General features: G+C 34.1%; 2 protein-coding genes across 7 annotated transcripts in view; both read left to right on the top strand.

The window, feature by feature from the left end:
* The window catches only part of LOC115233310 (chondroitin sulfate synthase 1), a 20,321-nt gene extending 1,736 nt beyond the window's left edge, over window positions 1-18,585 (top strand). For 2 of the 6 annotated variants that reach the window (XM_029803639.1, XM_029803642.1), the window contains exons 2-8: window positions 133-426; window positions 5,353-5,449; window positions 6,433-7,414; window positions 10,924-11,064; window positions 11,359-11,539; window positions 14,430-14,786; window positions 16,060-18,585. In XM_029803639.1, coding sequence (XP_029659499.1) covers window positions 6,602-7,414; window positions 10,924-11,064; window positions 11,359-11,539; window positions 14,430-14,786; window positions 16,060-17,015 — 2,448 coding nt within the window. In that variant the 5' untranslated portion in view covers window positions 133-426; window positions 5,353-5,449; window positions 6,433-6,601 and the 3' untranslated portion in view covers window positions 17,016-18,585. Of the gene's footprint in view, window positions 1-101; window positions 427-5,352; window positions 5,450-6,432; window positions 7,415-10,923; window positions 11,065-11,358; window positions 11,540-14,429; window positions 14,787-16,059 lie in introns of all 6 variants that reach the window. The other 4 variants (XM_029803638.1, XM_029803641.1, XM_029803643.1 and 1 more) reach the window with 3 other exon arrangements.
* Window positions 17,420-18,585, top strand: part of LOC115233325 (chondroitin sulfate synthase 1-like) — a 17,865-nt gene continuing 16,699 nt past the window's right edge. The window contains exon 1 of the mRNA XM_029803666.1: window positions 17,420-17,474. Coding sequence (XP_029659526.1) covers window positions 17,420-17,474 — 55 coding nt within the window. The remainder of the gene's footprint in view (window positions 17,475-18,585) is intronic.

Raw genomic sequence — 18,585 nt, 5'->3', positions numbered from 1 at the left:
TTTTTTCTTCAAAAATTTTTTTAAAATCTATTTTTTTTTTTTTTTTTTTTTTTTTTTGTAGAACGATACAACATTTTCTTTTCTCTTATACAATTTTTTAGGAACTTCTCTTTCTCTTTATTTAAATCTTAGAGCAGCGGTAAGTCGTGCCGATTAAAACTGAATTATTGAATTATAAAAAGAAAAAAATAATCAACAATAAACCGAATGGTGAGAAAGGAAGAGACTATTAAAACTATGTCTTGTGTCGTCTGTGAGTGAATTCGTGCGGATTCGATTTTGTGGTTCCTGGTGGTTTATGGTTGCTGGAGCGAAGTATAACGCGCGCGCGACGTTTTTCGTCGTGAAAGGCGACAGCACCACGTGCGTGGACGGAAACAGTGTGGGTGGCATTGACGAAAAGAACAGTTGGTGATGTTCTAAAAAGTAAGTTCCTGGAAAGAGATATTTGTTTTTGCCTCTGATCACATACATATATTTCACGGAAACGCGAAGATGACGTAACGATTGAACATAAAAAATAAGCTTAATGTATCTTTTTAAAAAAATGGAATTTACATAGATAATGTATGTATATTTTCAATAATTTTTATAAGCGAGTTTTTTATAATGCAACGATTTCTCCACTTTTGTTGTTTATTAATTTACTGCAACTTATTCAATCAATAATCGAATGGCATATCTCAAATGCAGTGAACCAGAATTAATGTACCCTTTCTCTTTTCTTCTTAAACTCTTAATTCTTAATTCTAATTCTAATAAATATCAAATTGATTTTTCTCAATTTTTTATACACTTTCTCGTAACAAGGAGAAGAAACACGAAATATTCATTTGATTGATTGCAAATTAGAAATTTTGGGGAAAGCTTCGGAGATCAATTTTTGTATCATTTTTCGTCCATATCGCTCAATAGATAAACTGTTCATAAAACAGTAAGATGATATACGAATATTATTATTATGTAAGATTAAAAATATTAAATGTCATATTGTGTCATTAAACTAAACTATTGTATGATTTCTTCAACAATTCCAAGATAGTCCATAGATATTCTATATCTCCATTCGCTAAAATATCCTTTACTTTAAAATTGGATTAGAATTAAAATTACATAAAGTTTCAAGTTGGAGTCAAACTCACTTATCGCACATCTCAAGTCACCGGGGAAAATATGTTCCGGATAAAACGGCGTCCCAAACGTCATTCGAGAAAATCCACTTAAACTTGAACGCGTGCACGATAAGATTAAATTCGGTGAGAGTATTTGGTGGTATACCCACGAGGATCCGACGTGCTAGAGCATGAGAAATAAAGTCGTTTGACGAATAGCAAGACTATAGGTCCGTCCGTGTCCTGAGCCGCGGAAGAGAAGAGTCGATGACTTCTTCTCTTCGATCGTCCAGCTCACCGGTCGGGATCGAATCTTCCCCTCCCGTCTCTTCGATTCCGTGCCATGACCGCGACAATCTGGTCGTACCCGTCATCTGCGGTCAGCCGACGAACAATTCTGCGTCTCGCCGTCTGTGGGAACAATTAGCGAAGAAGACTTCTCCTCCTCTCTTGGGAACGACTACTCGGCGGCTCGATCTGAAGGGCGTGTAACCATCATCGTCGTTAATGTAAACCGACGGTTTTCGCGGCTGACTAACCGCGACGCGTCTCCAGACACCCGGTCGTTTTGTTGCGAGACGCTACCAACCGCTTTTGCGAGAGCTCCATATGCGTCGAACATGATCTTCCAGTATATCTTCCATATCACTTGATGTGCGGATTACCGTTTTTTATGGACGCATTTTTAGAAATATTTGCAAAAAGGGCGACGAAAAGCGAAATTTCTTTTCAGTTTACTGTTATTTTTTACGAGATAGATATTTAAAACTGATACAAATGTAAATTTAATATGCGATGCTAATTTTATTTTATAATTTTTGTAATTCTCCTGAAATTAATTAATGTCAAAATTATTACTTATAGGAATTTATAATTATATATAGAGGTCCAAAACATATAAATAATAAAATTTAATTTTGAATAAGAAAAAATTAATTTGTAGTAACTGTAGAGTGAAAAAAAATTCTCTTTAAGATTAATTTTGTCATATAATTTATTTCACTACTTTTACCAAGCAATCGGCATTTATAAAAACTGAAAATGATTATTTATCTGTGACATATGATTCATCTTTACAATCGGCATTTATAAAAATTGAAAATGCCTATTTATCTGTGGCATATGGTTCATCTTTACATAATCATAAAGGAAATATCTACAGCCGCAACTTAACAAACACAGACTCACTTGATGACGAGAAATCTTCACGAGTACCACAAAAAATTCACGAAATTCTTTGCTCTGATTTCTTAATTTTTCAATTGTTAATGGGAAAGAAACTTTGATATTTTCCGCGTATGATTAAGTATATTTTAAATATATAAAATACTAATCTTCTTACAATTAAATATTAAAATACGATTAATGTGAATTTCGGAGCAACTATCGATCAAACTGTTTCAGCGATTGTCATTTTACCGTTTCCTTTTCCGATCACGCTCTTTCGTCTTCATGTGGCATTCGCTATGCTGACAATTTTCATTTTAAAGGGCCACCTTGACCTAAAATGCACACGATATACCATCGCTTCCTCGTTTTGTAATCAGCTAGACGCCGCGTGCTCCGAACGCACGATCTAGCGGCGCTCTTCGACTCTGACTTTCGGCTTAAACCGGTTCTCCCGCCTTTCTTACGTTCCTCTACTCGAGTTCGTTCGTGCACGTCACTCCGGAGCGTATCCTTTAACGGGACGAACACCGGGATTTCGTGGATTTGAGAGGTCGAGTGTGTAAATCGCGATTACCGCATCTACGGCTACTTCGCAGCTTCTCTTCGACGACAGAGCGCGATTTTTATTCATAACGGTTCTCGCATCTGACCAGCATGTTTTTCTCCTTGTAATACCGGAAGAAGCGCGGAAAGGGAAGCGTTGTAATCAATACTCGGTATTTCTTTCCACAAGTTACAACCGATTGTTTGTGTCTTTCTATCTTTGCGTTATCTTTGATTTGGTGATTTTGAATGCGCGAGATTGGTGGTGACGTTTCTGTGTAAAATATTAATTCTTTTTTTTTGTAAAAAATATGTGATTTGTGCAACTTAATTATAATTTTTTTTATACTTATTATTTTATTCTGAGAGTGAGATATGCATGCGGTGTTTAATGAGGAGAAATATGTCGTGTGCTTTTTTAATGAGAAGTGTAATTGTAAGATGACTTAAAATGTATTATTCGTGAATAATTTAATAAATATGCGAGAAAAACGAGATGATTAAGCGTTAGATTAGAGCGAATTTGAATCGTAGGCCGCGTTGCGCGTAACGTAAGCATAAGTTAACTGACCTTTGAAGGAATTTTTAAGGGCAATTTACGCGTCCCTCTCTCTAATAATTCCTGCGTAATATGTGTGAACGGAAACAAGCGTGCGAAAGTAACTTAGAAACAATCGACGATAATAGGCGGTCACGATCTTATAAATAATGAATTAACGAAGAGTACGTATTATTACACAAGTTCAATTATTCATCGGAAGTATTATCTTGATTTTTTTCGAGTATTATCTTGATTTTTTCAAGAATCGACCCTGGAGTATCTGAAATATCACCAAAGAGTCAATCGTGTCACGTCAGAAAAATTGCCGCCACGTTATATTAAATATTACACAAAAATGTACATAATATATTCTATATTAATTTGACATTCTCTCAAGACGTTCGAAAAAAATTCTTAAAATTTTTCTTTCGCGGTGACACGAGTGTTACGAGGAAACTGATGATGTTACATGCCTTCGTGGCTCGACAGAATTGCAAAAAACCGTTGAAGAGCAGCTCATTACTCACAGTTACTTTGTCGATATGCACACGTATGTTTATTAGCTGACCTGAAACCGGTTTTGCCAAGAGTCGAGCCTTTGTCTACGCCGATTTGGAAGGGAATAAATTTGGGATAACGATGTGGAGATGCGCGATTTAGGAAGGATTCTCTAAACAAAAAAGAAATGAATACATTGTCCCTTTTAAACTTTGCGGCGAAAATCGTTCCAAGTTTGGTTATTTCTTAAATGAAATGTCCGCAAAAATGCTTACCGTGAAATCGCTTGCTGAAAAAATATTTTATCACCAAATATTTTCTTTTCCGACTGCAAACATTGGTACGACTAATACGGCTAAAGTGACAGGGAGAAAAAAGACGCATATAATTCAAATCCAGTAAAAATATTTGGTAAAAATCCAGTTATTAATTACAGATATAATATAAAATACTTATATACGCTAGTGATTTGCGGATTCGCAAACGGAATGTCGTATTCCTGGATCGTCAAAATAACAGAACCGGCGCGTTTAATTCGCCGAAGAAAGTCTTATAACGGCGTCGGGTTCTCATTTCTGGACACACAGTTTGGCCGGCTATATTTTATGACTTTCTAGGATTTTTATCTGTTCCGGTCTTTGCAGAATAGTTTAAATGGCAAGAATCTCAATTCCGAGGAAGCTGTCGAAAACCACCTTACTAACTTTTTTCAAGAAAAACCAAGTTCTTTCTTCAAAAATGGAATCGACAAGCTTATAGATCGTTGGAAAACCATTGTAGAAAAGAATGGAGACTATATAATTGATTAATAAAAGTGTTATCTCTAAAATATAATCTATTGAAGTTTATATTTAAATCGGGCACGAACTTATGCAATCACCTGATACATAGAGCCCGCTTTGTTCTCATTTTCGTTATCGCAGGTCATGGGTAGTGCTGGGCATTAAATACCTAATCATGCAGAAATATTTTTCTCGAATCTGTAATCTGTATCGTTTTCGTGCGACACGCCGATAATTGCATTAAGACTTAGGGTTTTTTGTTCAAATTAAAAAGAGATAAGCATTCTATGGATAAATATGTAAATTATACATGATAATTGCAATCGCATAAAATATAGAATAAAAAAAATATAGTAAATAATTGTAATAAGTAAAACATGATGGATTAATATAATCGGAAACATGGGATCTTATCTTAAGTACTAATTGACTTTACTTTACTGAGATCAAGCTACTATAAAAAAATAATATACCCTTCTGTTGATGTCGTGATTGATGTTATAATGAAGCGTTCGTCGCAAATAATGCTTGATGGTGAAAAATGACTGGGTATTAATTGCTGACGTCGGTTTAAGTCTTCGTTGCTTAACATGCTTGCGACCTCGTTTTTCAAAGCCATATGTAGCTGTACATATTGGATTTAATTCTTCGTGAATGTTAATTTTCAATGATACGTTTGAAAATTTATAATTTCCTGTGTTTTTAGATTATCGCAGGCAGATTATCGCATTTCAATTGCATAATTTCTACGAGATCACTGGCACGATATGGCGATTATCTTCAACTTGAAGCAAAAATTTGATGTGAGTTTTGCTGTGATCTGCTTATATACTTATTCATTATAATTCAAGGTTGTTACTGAATGTCGATGCAACGAGAATAATTAGATTTTTTAAGTAAAAGGAGAATGACTAATCGACTAAAAGAGGCAGTTTCGCGAAGAGAAACGTATAGTTCAAACAGCCGAAGTTTACTTTACGAATAACACGAAACGTAAATCAAGGTTTTTCGCAGAATTCGTTTAAGAGTTTAAACATATTGCTTCTCTTTTTTTCAAGATAGTATGCCATCTGTTCCAACGATATACTAATTTATAATGAAATATAGTAAAATATAATTGTATCTTGTACATGATAATTATAATACATATTACACATGTATAATCTATAATAACTGCATTGTTTCCGAAATATAAAGAATAATTTGCGATAAGAAGCTTACATTTTAATAATAAATAAAAGATTCTTCTAAAAGTACTAAACAAATTAAGACAAAGGCAATAAGAGCCAATGTGAGGTAATTATGGCGCATATATTTATTTTAATAACTAAAAGTCATAGAGAGTATGTATGTTCCGATCCCTTCTTCGGATCATCCTAAGCGCAAACGAATAATTAACTTTATAAATTAACTTATTAAATTAATAAATTAATATACAAAAAAAAATTAATAACAAAAAAATAAATAAATGAATAAAATCGCAATCAAATTATAAAAATATGTAGAAAATGAAGTCAGGTTGATGTCTCTCACGTTATCGTTTCCACGTAAAATTTTACATTATAATATTTACTTACATTGATCAAATTGATGCAAAGAATATTAAAATATTTATGCAGAAAATCATAGAAACTATATATTGATAAAAATGCAATTACTTTGAAAGAGAAAAAGAGAGAGAGAGAATAGATTAACAAGAATAATATAAAAAATTCGGAAGAAAAAGATATTTCATTTTTTTTACATTCTACTATCTAAAATAATGTAGAACGGATTTTATTTACAGATGCTCTACATCTTGAAGAAAGTCTTTCCATTTTAGCAGCGGTCGGAACAATGGGATTGCCCAAAGGATATCCTCTATCAGGATTTATTACTATACCTGAATCGGCAATCGTTGGCGCCATGTCAAGGATGAATCCGACCGAGGACCCAGGGACCCCTAAAGAGAGCAAATGGGAGAGGTGACGTACCCAGTGATGCGGAAACGGCGTGGACTGGGCAGCGCCTTTCTGGGCCTCTTCGTAGGCCTGATCCTTGGTTTTTTGATCCTCAGCTACCGCCTGACTCTCTCTAATCAACAACAACAATTCGCCATCTGGACCTCCATGCCTGGTTTACGATCACCGCCAAAAGCATCGGTTCGAAACATGCCGAGATTAAAAGACGACGAACGAATCAACAGCTCCACTTCGAGTCTCTTGTTCGTTGGCGTGATGACGGCTCAAAAGTACTTGGACACGCGAGCCAAGGCCGTCTATGAAACCTGGGGCAAGGATTTGCCCGGCAAGATAGCCTTCTTCTCGTCGGAATCCTCGACGGTACCTGAAAACTGCCCCGATTTACCTTTGGTGCCGCTTCCACGAGTGGATGACACTTATCCGCCGCAGAAGAAATCTTTCATGATGTTGGAGTACATGTGGAACAACTTCGGCGATCGCTTCGAGTGGTTCTTGAGAGCAGACGACGATGTATATGTAAGGACAGATCGGTTGGAGAAGCTGCTGAGATCCGTCGATTCTAGAAGGGCGATGTACATCGGACAAGCCGGCAGAGGCAATTCGGAAGAATTCGGGCTGCTGTCGTTGGAGTACGATGAGAATTTCTGTATGGGTGGTCCTGGAGTAGTATTGTCCAGAGAGACGCTCGGGAGGATCGTACCGCACATCAAGTACTGCCTGCGCCATTTGTACACCACACACGAGGACGTCGAGCTAGGCAGATGCGTGAAAAAATATGCGGGGATTCCCTGTACTTGGAGTTACGAGGTAATTGTTTCTCGATTTTGATGTGTATGGAAAAGCGACGTTAATATGATCGTGTACAGATAAGACGTAACAGATAAGAGAATATTTATTTACAAACAAACGAGAGCGGTAGAGTACAATGAAGAAATAGTTTTTCATAAGAAGAATTTATCTTTTTCAAAAGAAGATATTTTCAAAAAATATCTTCAAAAACTATGACAAAAAAATCTCTTGATAGCTCAAATGTTGCATTTTTCAAAAATATTAAAGGATGGGGAGATAAGCTGTTCGAATCAGAAAAATAGATAACTATTTATAAAAATAAAAATTAAATTAAATAAATTAAAGAGCATATATATATCGCAGTCTATCGATTCGTTCGTTTTGTTACTAAGAACACAGTGCGTCATATCATACGCAGATAGATAATTCGTGTACTTTTTATCTTATCGCCTAAAGTACATGTTGAATGCTATCTCTCGTTGATTACCAAAACATTATTGCACCTTGATTTCATACATATTTGGCTGATACCATCTATTTTTCAAGATCGAGATGAAACGTAATTTCAATGAAATCTCGATGGTAACTATGGTATATTTAACCGGTAAAAAATATTCCAATAAATCGGTTGGTACAGAATTTAATCGTTAATTTGCAATTAATTTATGTCATGTTATTGCGTGTCCTTTACAATATTAATTTAATTCTGCTATTGTATTCATAAAAGTCAACAGGATATACATACCACATAATGCTGGGCTTTTCTTGTTACTCTCAGAGTTCTACGAACTATGTGACTATTTTGTCCGTTGTATTATCACGCGATACTAAAGTTATTTTGGTCGTTCTTTCTTCGTCGTCTCATAGGCTCTCTCGCGTGCAGGAATCCGCAGAAACGCCTAACGATTTCTTGATTAAGGCGTATGCACGGTGAATTAGACATGTGTCACAATGAATTGCCAGTAGCAATCAAATCAATTTTTTTTTCCTAATTTGCTGATGCCCCGATAATGCGCTCATTTCGTAATAGTTAATTGAGATAATTGATTTTCTCATGCGTTTCTTCATGTAATCTCAGGATATTTATGCCAAAGAATTAATTTTTTTTCACCGTTTAAATTAGAATCAGATTTCGCGTAATGAGTTATATAATCAGGAATCAGAGCGCAATACTCACATAACGGGTGTACGCCTAGCGTGTTGTATATTTACCGGTTTAAATACTCTACACATCTGCATTATGCAGTTTGGGTACGCTATTAGATGGATTAGGTACGGAAGGTACGATGCACGCAGAGATGAGGATGTTAGTCGTTAAGTAAAAGTGAATCGTACCCTGCTAACCTAGTGGCCAGAACAAGACCATTCTTCTCCATCTTGACACTCGGTCGTACCGCTTAAGTAACAATTTGCGCCACGAAGTGCTTGAACCTTCGAGACGTATGTCGCGATAATCAAATAAAATTGATGCGCGAATCATCATAAAAGAAAATATCTACAAGAAGATATAGATTTCGAGATAAAGCAAGAACTGTGTAATTGATGAAAACGTAAAATTTATTTTACGAATAGTTGTATAATAATTTAATCGCCGAATGTATTCACTGGCTCTCTCCAAATGGATATATCAATTTCTAAATTGCAAACTGATACCAAAAGATATATGGATAAAATTTGAAGGAATCTGTACAAACAGAGGTGCAGAGAGTCATGAGTATGTATTTAATATAATACATTTATTATCAACGATAAAAAAAAATAATAATTAATTATATTCATCTGAAATACGTATAAAAAGATAAACGCGATAGTATTGTTTTGCTACGAACGCAATATGGAATATGATTGCCTATGCACTTGCGTGGGTGCATCTCGATATGACACGCGTTGTGGTGATATTACGACGGACGAAAGGTAAAGTGCACGGAGATGAGGATGTTACTCGTTAAGGTCCGAACAAATCGTAGCCTGCTAACCTACTGCCTGGAGAACCATTCGTGCCCGTCTTGACACTCGACGTAAGGTCGAAACACTTAACAATCAGTCCGTGTGTGCGACATGCAAGCTACGCCTACACTATGTTTGCACGCTGGCAATTTTTGCCCGTTTAATGCGCGCCGCGATTGATTGATCGAAGCGTGCGCGAGATTCGATAAGGGATTTACGATCTTGGCAATGCCTTTGTTACTGCGTCTAATTGAGGACGTTGGAAAGATCAACAAAGCGCTGCGACGTTAATTCCGCGAAATTAGGGGTCTTTAGTAGCGATAGCGAAAGTTGAATGAAATATTAAATCAGTAATCTAAATGGAGATCTTATTAAATCTCTTTCACAGTATTCCATGAAATGAATTTATAAAATATGCGTATCTTAAAAGAAGCATTATTCTGTTCATGGAATCATGATTTAGCAAGAAAATGTATATAGAAGATTCACAAGTAACTTGAAAAAAATCTAATGTCGATTTGCATTTATATAAAAAATATATTTGTTGTTAAAATATATAAATGTACGTAAATATACGAAAAATATATGTACATAATTAGATTAAATAAAAATAAATTTAATAAAAATAAAAATAAATTTTTGATATCAAAAAATCAGTTTTATAATAAAAATACACATTGTCGAAAATATCTCAGAAATTTTTAACTATTATATTTCGAGTTTTTCCAATGATTTTTTATCTGTAACCTGAAAATTGAGAATTTTTACATTTCAGCTGGCAGGGTTGGGGGGTGGGGAAGGTTAAAGCACAAGAATTTTTTTTTACATCGCAACAACTGTTGGAGCCAAACGTTAAGAGAGATGCTTGTCGTTATTTCAAGAACCGCCGACGTAATTCTGTGAAACAAGAAACCACCACACCTAGTATCGGGCTGATTAACACGCTTCGCGGGTTCGACATTTCGGGCGAGACATCGCACACACAATAACGAACGTTCTTAATAGTAATTATTGTATGTCGTAGAGTGCACACACAGGCAGGAAGTTCGTACTTTAACTTCGCTTCTGTTCGTGCTAATTGCCATTTGCCGAGGCTCGCTTGTGCGTGCATTCAGACATTCGGGATGGACTAATACAATCGTCTCGCACGGAATCGACAGACGCGATACCATTGTCACAATGATTAAGCGAGAGCGCGATTCAATCGAGTAATTTGTCGTTCTTAAACTAGTTTCGGCCAGCGTGTCGATCAAGAATTATCGGATAAGAGAGACCGTGCAAGTTTTGGCACAAAAGATTTTGTCCGCGCGAATTTAATTACCTATTTAAGGAGTCTTTCTATAGTTATTTATTTATTTAATTTATCTAAATTTTAAAGATATGGAAGAATTGCGAGATATGATTTGTGAAGTTGCAAATAAAAATCAGATAATATTTTTGCCTTGATGTTTTAAATGTAAAGATATATTGACTTTAATAATTGCCATAAAAAAATAATAAAAGTAATTAGTTTGCGTCAATAAATAGGCACGATCTCGTACTTCAAACTCATCACTCACGCAATCTACTTATTGCCGTAGATGCAGTCCATTCTTTATCACAATAGCAGCGGGGCTCAGGCGTTTACCGGAAATCTCAAGAAAAAGGAAGTTCACCGTGCCATTACTTTGCATCCTGTGAAAAGTCCGCCTCACATGTACAGGCTGCACAATTATATAAGGGTTAGTGTCAAGTATTATAATTATGATAATCACTATAATTACAGGAAAAACTAGCCGCTACATTTTACTTATCCGTAACTGTAGAATAACCTGCTGATAACCGTTACATGCGTAACGAGCGAAATTGCGTGAATGATGCGAAGAAGAATCATTTTGCTCTCGATTCTCTCAAATTGTATTTTTGATATCCAGATTGTTACTGTTATAATTGTATCGTTAATATTCAAATTATCGTCATGTAGTGTACATAATATGTGTTTTCTGTTAATTGATTAAATTGGTAAAATTTTGCAGGGACTGCGAATACAAGACCTGCAACAAGAGAGGATTCATCTGCATAGAGATATTCATACAATGGCTCAGGAATTGGGAGTGAACCTTGAAACTTTAAGGAATTACGAAATAGCGGATGGTGTACGTCTTTTTCCGGTTGATCCTAATTCCGAAGATTACCCCGGCGACACGGACATACTAGGTGATTTCTCGCTTCCGCTATCGCAAGCCGGCTATAAAAGCCGAACTGTACGTCGTGTATGCATCTATATGTATATTATACAGCTTATAAAGACAGAAAGGATAGAACTTACACCGCGAGTCATTAAACAGCTAAAAAGTGTTACCTTTTAGATTATAAAAATATCCACAGATTATAAAATTTTCGCATCTTAAATCAATTAGTATTATATAGTTTTGCAGTACAAAAAGCGAAGCTTTGCAATTCAAGAAAAAACACTCTTATTTGTCTTCTTTTAGATACGTTCACCGATTATTTTCAAATTGTATATAGTCAAAAATAAACTTGTAAACATCAACAAATTTACAAACATATAACTAAAAAATAGCAATGGTTTATCTCATAAATTTTTTGTAGTTGCAATGTTTATGTTACATAATTTTGCAAAATGTTTAAATCATTATTTTCTCTCTATTAACATTTCTGCGATTTTTCGAAGCATGAGATATCTTGAGGACAATAATGACCCCCACACTTTTTTATTTCATATAACTTTTACTGCATATCGCTATTAAATTAATAATTTCCGCTTTTACTGCGCGTGCATGGGTAACTATACACTATACCACGGGACACCGCATCAAATCATATTCCGGGAGAGAGAGGGACGAAGGTATTATAAACCTATTTGAAACCGGATATGCAATCTTGCGGAGAGACGAGAGAAAATCGCGATGCATAACTTTGTATTTATCATTGCGTTGCATCTCCTCGTGTTACATTTCACCATGTTTTGTTCTTGTCTCTGTCACAGAATAACCCCACAACAAATACATGGATTATAAATCTCAGACTGAATTTATGTATCTTACGATGTATCTTGCGAATTCGTTATCTTTGAAATCAAGGATACGCTTTACAACTGTTGAATTCCATTTTCTGTATTCTTTGTAGTTTAATACATATACATGTATTTATACATATCTTTATTTTAATTTTTGAAAAACAGCTGGTACTTTTTAAAAAAAGAAAAAGAAATGTTAGAATAATTTTTTAATTTGGTATTCAAAAAAATTACATTGTTAAGTTATGGCAATATATTGGCAAAAGAAAATGATAAAAGTAAGAAAATATTTCAAGGTTTGAAAATTAACTCTTGTTTTATTCACAGAAAATTCACAGAAAAAAAAATTTAATATTTTTTTGTTAATGATATTTGAATCTTTTTGTTATTGATATTTTTGTTGTTGATATTTGAATCTTTTTGTTAATAATATTTGAATCTTTAAAACACATTTCTCTCTGCAAATCGATTAAGTCAATGATCTTAAGAATGTGTGTGTGTGTGTGTGTCTTTGTGATTGTGTCTTGGTAGAAAATTTATTTTTATTAATAAATCTACTCTCTTTCTCTCTCTCACAACTAGATTAGCTCATATGAATTGATGGCCAATCAAATAATATAAGAACACAAAATGAGCATACAGTCTCAATGCAACATAAATGATTGAAAGAGATTTATCATTGTTATTTCAATCACTTCTATGTCCTATATCTCTCGCAGATTATGCGGTCATCGTATTGGCGCGTTGACCTACATAATTCTCATATACAGAGTGTTTTAAAAAGATGTTAAAAGAATTTAAGGGGAGATTCCCCAGGAATCCAAAATAAGAAAAAAATGTTCGTATAAACATGTGTCCGGAAATGCTTTGTTTCTGAAAATGACAATCGTTGTACATTAAAATTTGAAATTTTAAGAATATATAGTACTATATATAATAAAAGGTTATAATTTGTGGTAGTTTTGGAGTAATATTATTGTTGCCATTTTTACATGTAGTTAGATAGTTAGAAACAAAATTTTTAGTTTTCCCTAAGTAAAAGTACGTCACTGCATTAAGAAATTAAATTTCTACTAAGATTAAATAGTTTTTGATGCACCTTTCAAAGAAATTTCAGAGAAAGAGAGACACTTAAAGAGATACTTAGAAAAAACTTCATTTTTTAATTTTTTCTTCAACATCCTGTATCTCTGAATTCTGAAACAAAGCTTTTCCAGATACATATTTATGAGAAATTCTTTTTTGTTTTGATCAGGGTATAATCTCTCCTTAAATTTTCTAAACATTTTTTTAGAACACCTGTATAAGAATCTGCCATAAATATAAATTAACCGACTGAAAACAGAGGTGAATATAATGTTCCAATGGAATTGCAGTTGTGTTTGCGGTTCGAGAAACATTGAGATCTGAGATGAAATTACCACATTCACTTGCTTCTCTTAATTAATTCTTTGTGATTTTTAAATGTTATTATATCCGTATTTGATTTTTGGTATAAAATAACGCGATTTTAATAAAACATCTGCAATTTAATATTAAAAAGATCGATTGAAAATGTCAGAAATAAAGTTGACATTTATATGTCATATTTTGTCTTCAAAATGAAACTCTCTGGTTTTTAGTTTTAAATCTCATAAATATAGCTTAAAATATTTTTGTAAGAAATCTTAAAAGAAAAATTAAGCATGTGAAATTAAATTTATATACTTTGAAGTGGAAAATTACTTTAGTATAATTTTATATTTTTTATAAGTAAAAAAGTAAGAACTTTGTAAATAATTTAATTTGCGTAAACATAGCGATATATAATTATTTAAAATTTATTATACGACAAGTTTCTTTCTAGACTTCATATTTGACAAATTCAAATATGAAGTCTAGAAAGAAACTTATCGTATAATAAATTTTAAATAATTTTCATTCAACATTTTTTACAAGAATTTTTATCTATTCACCAGCTTTAAGTTTTATTTTGCGATGCATTTTTAAGAGACGCAATTTTGACAATTGATGTTAATTAAGAAAACCGGATCCATCGATTCGTTAAATAAAATCTTGTTTGCGCAGGTGTGCCAGCGAGTTTACGTTCGTTCAAACCGACGACGAGCGACGAAGTGATTCCGTGGGACTTTCTTTCGAGGCTGGAATACAGTTTGATCGATTCCAATCCAAGGCGACGTATTCATAGCGACATCAAAGAGGGTCTGGAAGACATCACGAGGGAGGTCATGGCCTCCATTAATTCTTATTCGCGGCAGCGCGGTCGCGTTGTTGAGGAACGATCGGCCCTTTATGGATACAGAAGGGTGAACTCTTACGGGGCCGACACTATATTAGATCTTCTATTAGTCTATCGAAAGTACCGGGGTAGGAAAGTCACTCTTCCCGTCAGACGACACGTTTATCTTCATCAACATTTTACTGGTACTTTCATCGACGTTTTTATATTTGTGTGATTTTTCGCGCTTCTTAATGCAATTATATATATACACGTTAGAATCTTGTATATACATGTATATATAGTTACTGAGATATTTAAAGTTAACATTTGGGTAATAATATAGAGACAGAGAGACAGTCCGCCCCACAATTGTTGCATGGATGAGAAAGTATATGCGTGGACGCAGTGGGTTCCGCCCCCCCCCCTTACGGGGGGTCTCCACTTCCGGAAGATATAACCTAACCCAAACCTATTTCTGATTTAAAACTAAAATTTGGTTTGGGTTAGGTTATATCTTCCGAAAGTATAACCCCCCCGTAAGGGGGGCGGAACCCACTGTGTGCACGCATATACTTTACAAAGCAAAGCGAAGTCTGCCCCACAATTGTTGTGTGGATGAGAAAGTATATGCGTGGACGCAGTGGGCTCCACTATAAAAAAACTAGACACATAGGTTTGCGTTGAACCTCGCTTTGCGTGAAAAGTAAAAAGACCCAAAGAGTTTCGTCTCTGGAAATGTAAAGAAACACTTTTTCCACGTGTAATCTACATAAATACAATGTAAACAACCTTTATTTTTCTTTATTTTATAATAGAAAAATCATTAAAATTGTGAAATCATAACTTTAAATATCTCAGAAACTATAAGAAACCGCCGGTTAAGTTATAAGAAAAAGTTACTCAGGGTCATGTCCTTGACAACATATGTTAAAGTCAAAGTCATCGGTGAAGTGTAACTTAATATGCACACACAGAAAAATACATACTATATACAAGTAAATATTACTTGTTTCAAGTATTTCAAAAGTCCATATATCCGCAAATCTATCATAAGTTCATCATAAGCATTATTCAAAATATATTCTGAATCCTAATAAATTTAATACTTCAATCAAGAATATTAAACTATATAATTGAAAGAAATACATTAAATTTTTCTGATCTAATAAATTTTCTTACATTAAATTAATCATATCTGACTTTTCTTCGATAAAATTTTATAATATTCTTCAAAAGAAAATATTAACTTATTTTGAGTACATGATAATGAGTATTTCTAAAATTTGTGACAAGTTTATTTTAAGACTATTATTAAGAAAATATTCTTTGTTAAAGATAACTGTTACTTAAAAGAAGTAAAGTAAACTGAATAATCATTTTACTTAGCAATAGAATAATATTTTTCTGTGTGCATATTTACCCATATTAAAATAGTGTTTAAGTACTTATCGAATCAACAAGTGTATGTTTTTGCAGGATTAGAGATACGCGAGACAGTAAATGGCGTCGAGATCCAGTCTCGTCAGAAATCAGATGACAAACCTATTCACAGTTTATTTCATGGTGGTTTTCTAAATCTCAATTTCAACTCAGAGGAAGAAGATTCAGTACGAGGCAAGATCATCAACTTTATCATACCTCTATCAGGCCGCTACGAAATCTTTCAAAGGTTTCTTCAGAATTACGAAGATATCTGTTTGACCAGCGATGAGAAGACGTCTCTGCTCGTCGTGCTCTACCAGCACAAAAGTGAAAATTCTTTCAACAAAACAATAGATCTGATCGAGCAGCTTAAGTACAAATATCGCACTGCCAGCATAGAGGTTCTACCAATTTCTGGGGACTTTTCCAGAGCCAGAGCCTTAGATTTGGGTGCATCAAAACTACAGGCCGATGATCTGATGTTGTTCATCGACGTGGACATCGTGTTCACGAGTTCGGCTTTGAACAGGATACGGCTGAATACTCTACCAGGCCAGAGAATGTACTTTCCAATTGTTTTCAGCCAATATGATCCTAAGGTTGTCTACGGCGATGCCGGGAAACAGGACAAGTTTACTATAAACGAGATCTCCGGACACTGGAGGCAATACGGTTTCGGGATCGTCTCTCTGTATAAGAGAGATTATCGTGCCCTGGGCGGTCTGGATCTCTCGATTCAGGGATGGGGTAAGGAGGACGTGGAATTCTTTGAAAAGGCGGTAAAATCGGACCTCGACGTCTTCAGAGCGGCGGACAGGCATTTGGTGCACGTGTATCACGAAATAGAATGTAGCCGGGAGCTTTCTAGCCTCCAGTTGTCCATGTGCATTGGATCCAAGACTGACACATATGCCGGAGTCGAGACTTTGGCTAGTATGATTTACGCTGATCCGAACATATTGCGCTTTGCCAAAGAGAGGAGACAAAAGAGGACCAATCCTGCTGGTTAATCGACGAATGTGTGAAACAAAAGTGATAAATGAAAATCTGTGAAATGGGCTGTCGAAAATGATATTGTTCTGAAAAACAGTTTAATTTTCCTAGAAATTATAAGGGATCCGTGAATAATATACACCCCATCAAGATAAAAATTATTTTTCTTGTTACGCTTTGTGGCTTTAATCATGGGGTATATTATAATGTGTCGATGAATGGATTATCGGACGCTCTGAACCTCGGTGCCAGAATATTTCATCATTATTTAAGCGTTGTAAATAGAGAGTGCGAGATGAACAAATAAAAATTAATACAATCTAATGTTTCACTGTATGGCAAAATGTATATAATGTATCAAAGCTTTGATTGAGAACACATTTTTCAAGGTTTTGATTGTGAAACAAAGATATTACGCGCAATGATCTTCGGAAAGAATAGATCTGGAAGAGTCAATGAAAATCACCAAAGTCACTGTAGACATGTTAGTAGATTTTTATGTGTGCAAAAACAGTTTTCTCATTTTCGTTGTTAGTTTATGTAACATGATATTATTCTTACCGTCAAGTGATCTTTTTTATCGAGAAGCTGAGAATAAATCGATATCGTATACTTTTATAGTTGCAATTGCCAATACTTTTATAGGAATCAAACGTAATCACACACACACACATTTTACAAAATCATCAGCTTAGAAAGTAAGTTTAAATATTATAAATAAATGTGATATTATCGTGCCTTTTACAATTTTTTTTTTTCGTAAATTTATGTATTATTAATCTGTAAATGCAGATACTTTGAATTGTCAATGTGCTGTATTTTATATATTCACAGGTAAAAGACTCTGCAATAGTCAGAATATAATACTCATGCTTTACTGAACAAAATTCTTATGTTAAGTAATAACATCATTAATATTCATGTCACTCTTCCAAAATAAAATATTATATATAAATACGTAATTGACGATATTTTTTTACATGATATTAATTTCAAACGAAAATTCAATTATTTAATTTGTTTATATGAATATAATGAGATACAGATATCAATGAATTTTACTTTAAATAAATTAAGAGTAATTAAATATTTAATGTATGATGAATTAAATATTTAAGGCTCTCTTAACGTGCATAAATGTAAAGTTCGAGAAGAAATACTGAGAGATTTGCTAGTATGTTATCAGAATATTGACTATGACGGACTGCTGAAGTTGCATCTTTTTTGCGTTCTCCATTTTTTCTTGTAACAGTATAAATATCATGAAAACATCTAATACGTAGTTAATATTCTAGATATTCTAGTTAATATTCCATGAATAAATTTTGTGGTCTTTTATCTTTTCAAAAATAAAATATATAAAAGAAGTGTGCATGTTTACTCTTATTAAATTGCTGTTTATTTCAAAACGTTTGTCTAAAAATGTCTAGAGATTATAATTTTCGAGGAACTTTGTAATCAAAAGGAGGTCAAACTTTACTTAGAAAACTTCGCAAGAAAACAAAGTTAGAAAAGAATTCATCTCGTTTTAGCTTGACACAAAGAAACGATAACTTATCGAGCTTTCGAGTAGTGCTTGAAAAAAAA

The sequence above is a fragment of the Formica exsecta genome, unplaced genomic scaffold (assembly GCF_003651465.1).
Source record: "Formica exsecta isolate Colony F162 unplaced genomic scaffold, ASM365146v1 scaffold170, whole genome shotgun sequence".
Lineage (NCBI taxonomy): Eukaryota > Metazoa > Arthropoda > Insecta > Hymenoptera > Formicidae > Formica > Formica exsecta.
Note: the sequence above shows the minus strand (reverse complement) of the source record. Positions and strands in the feature narration are given on the sequence as shown.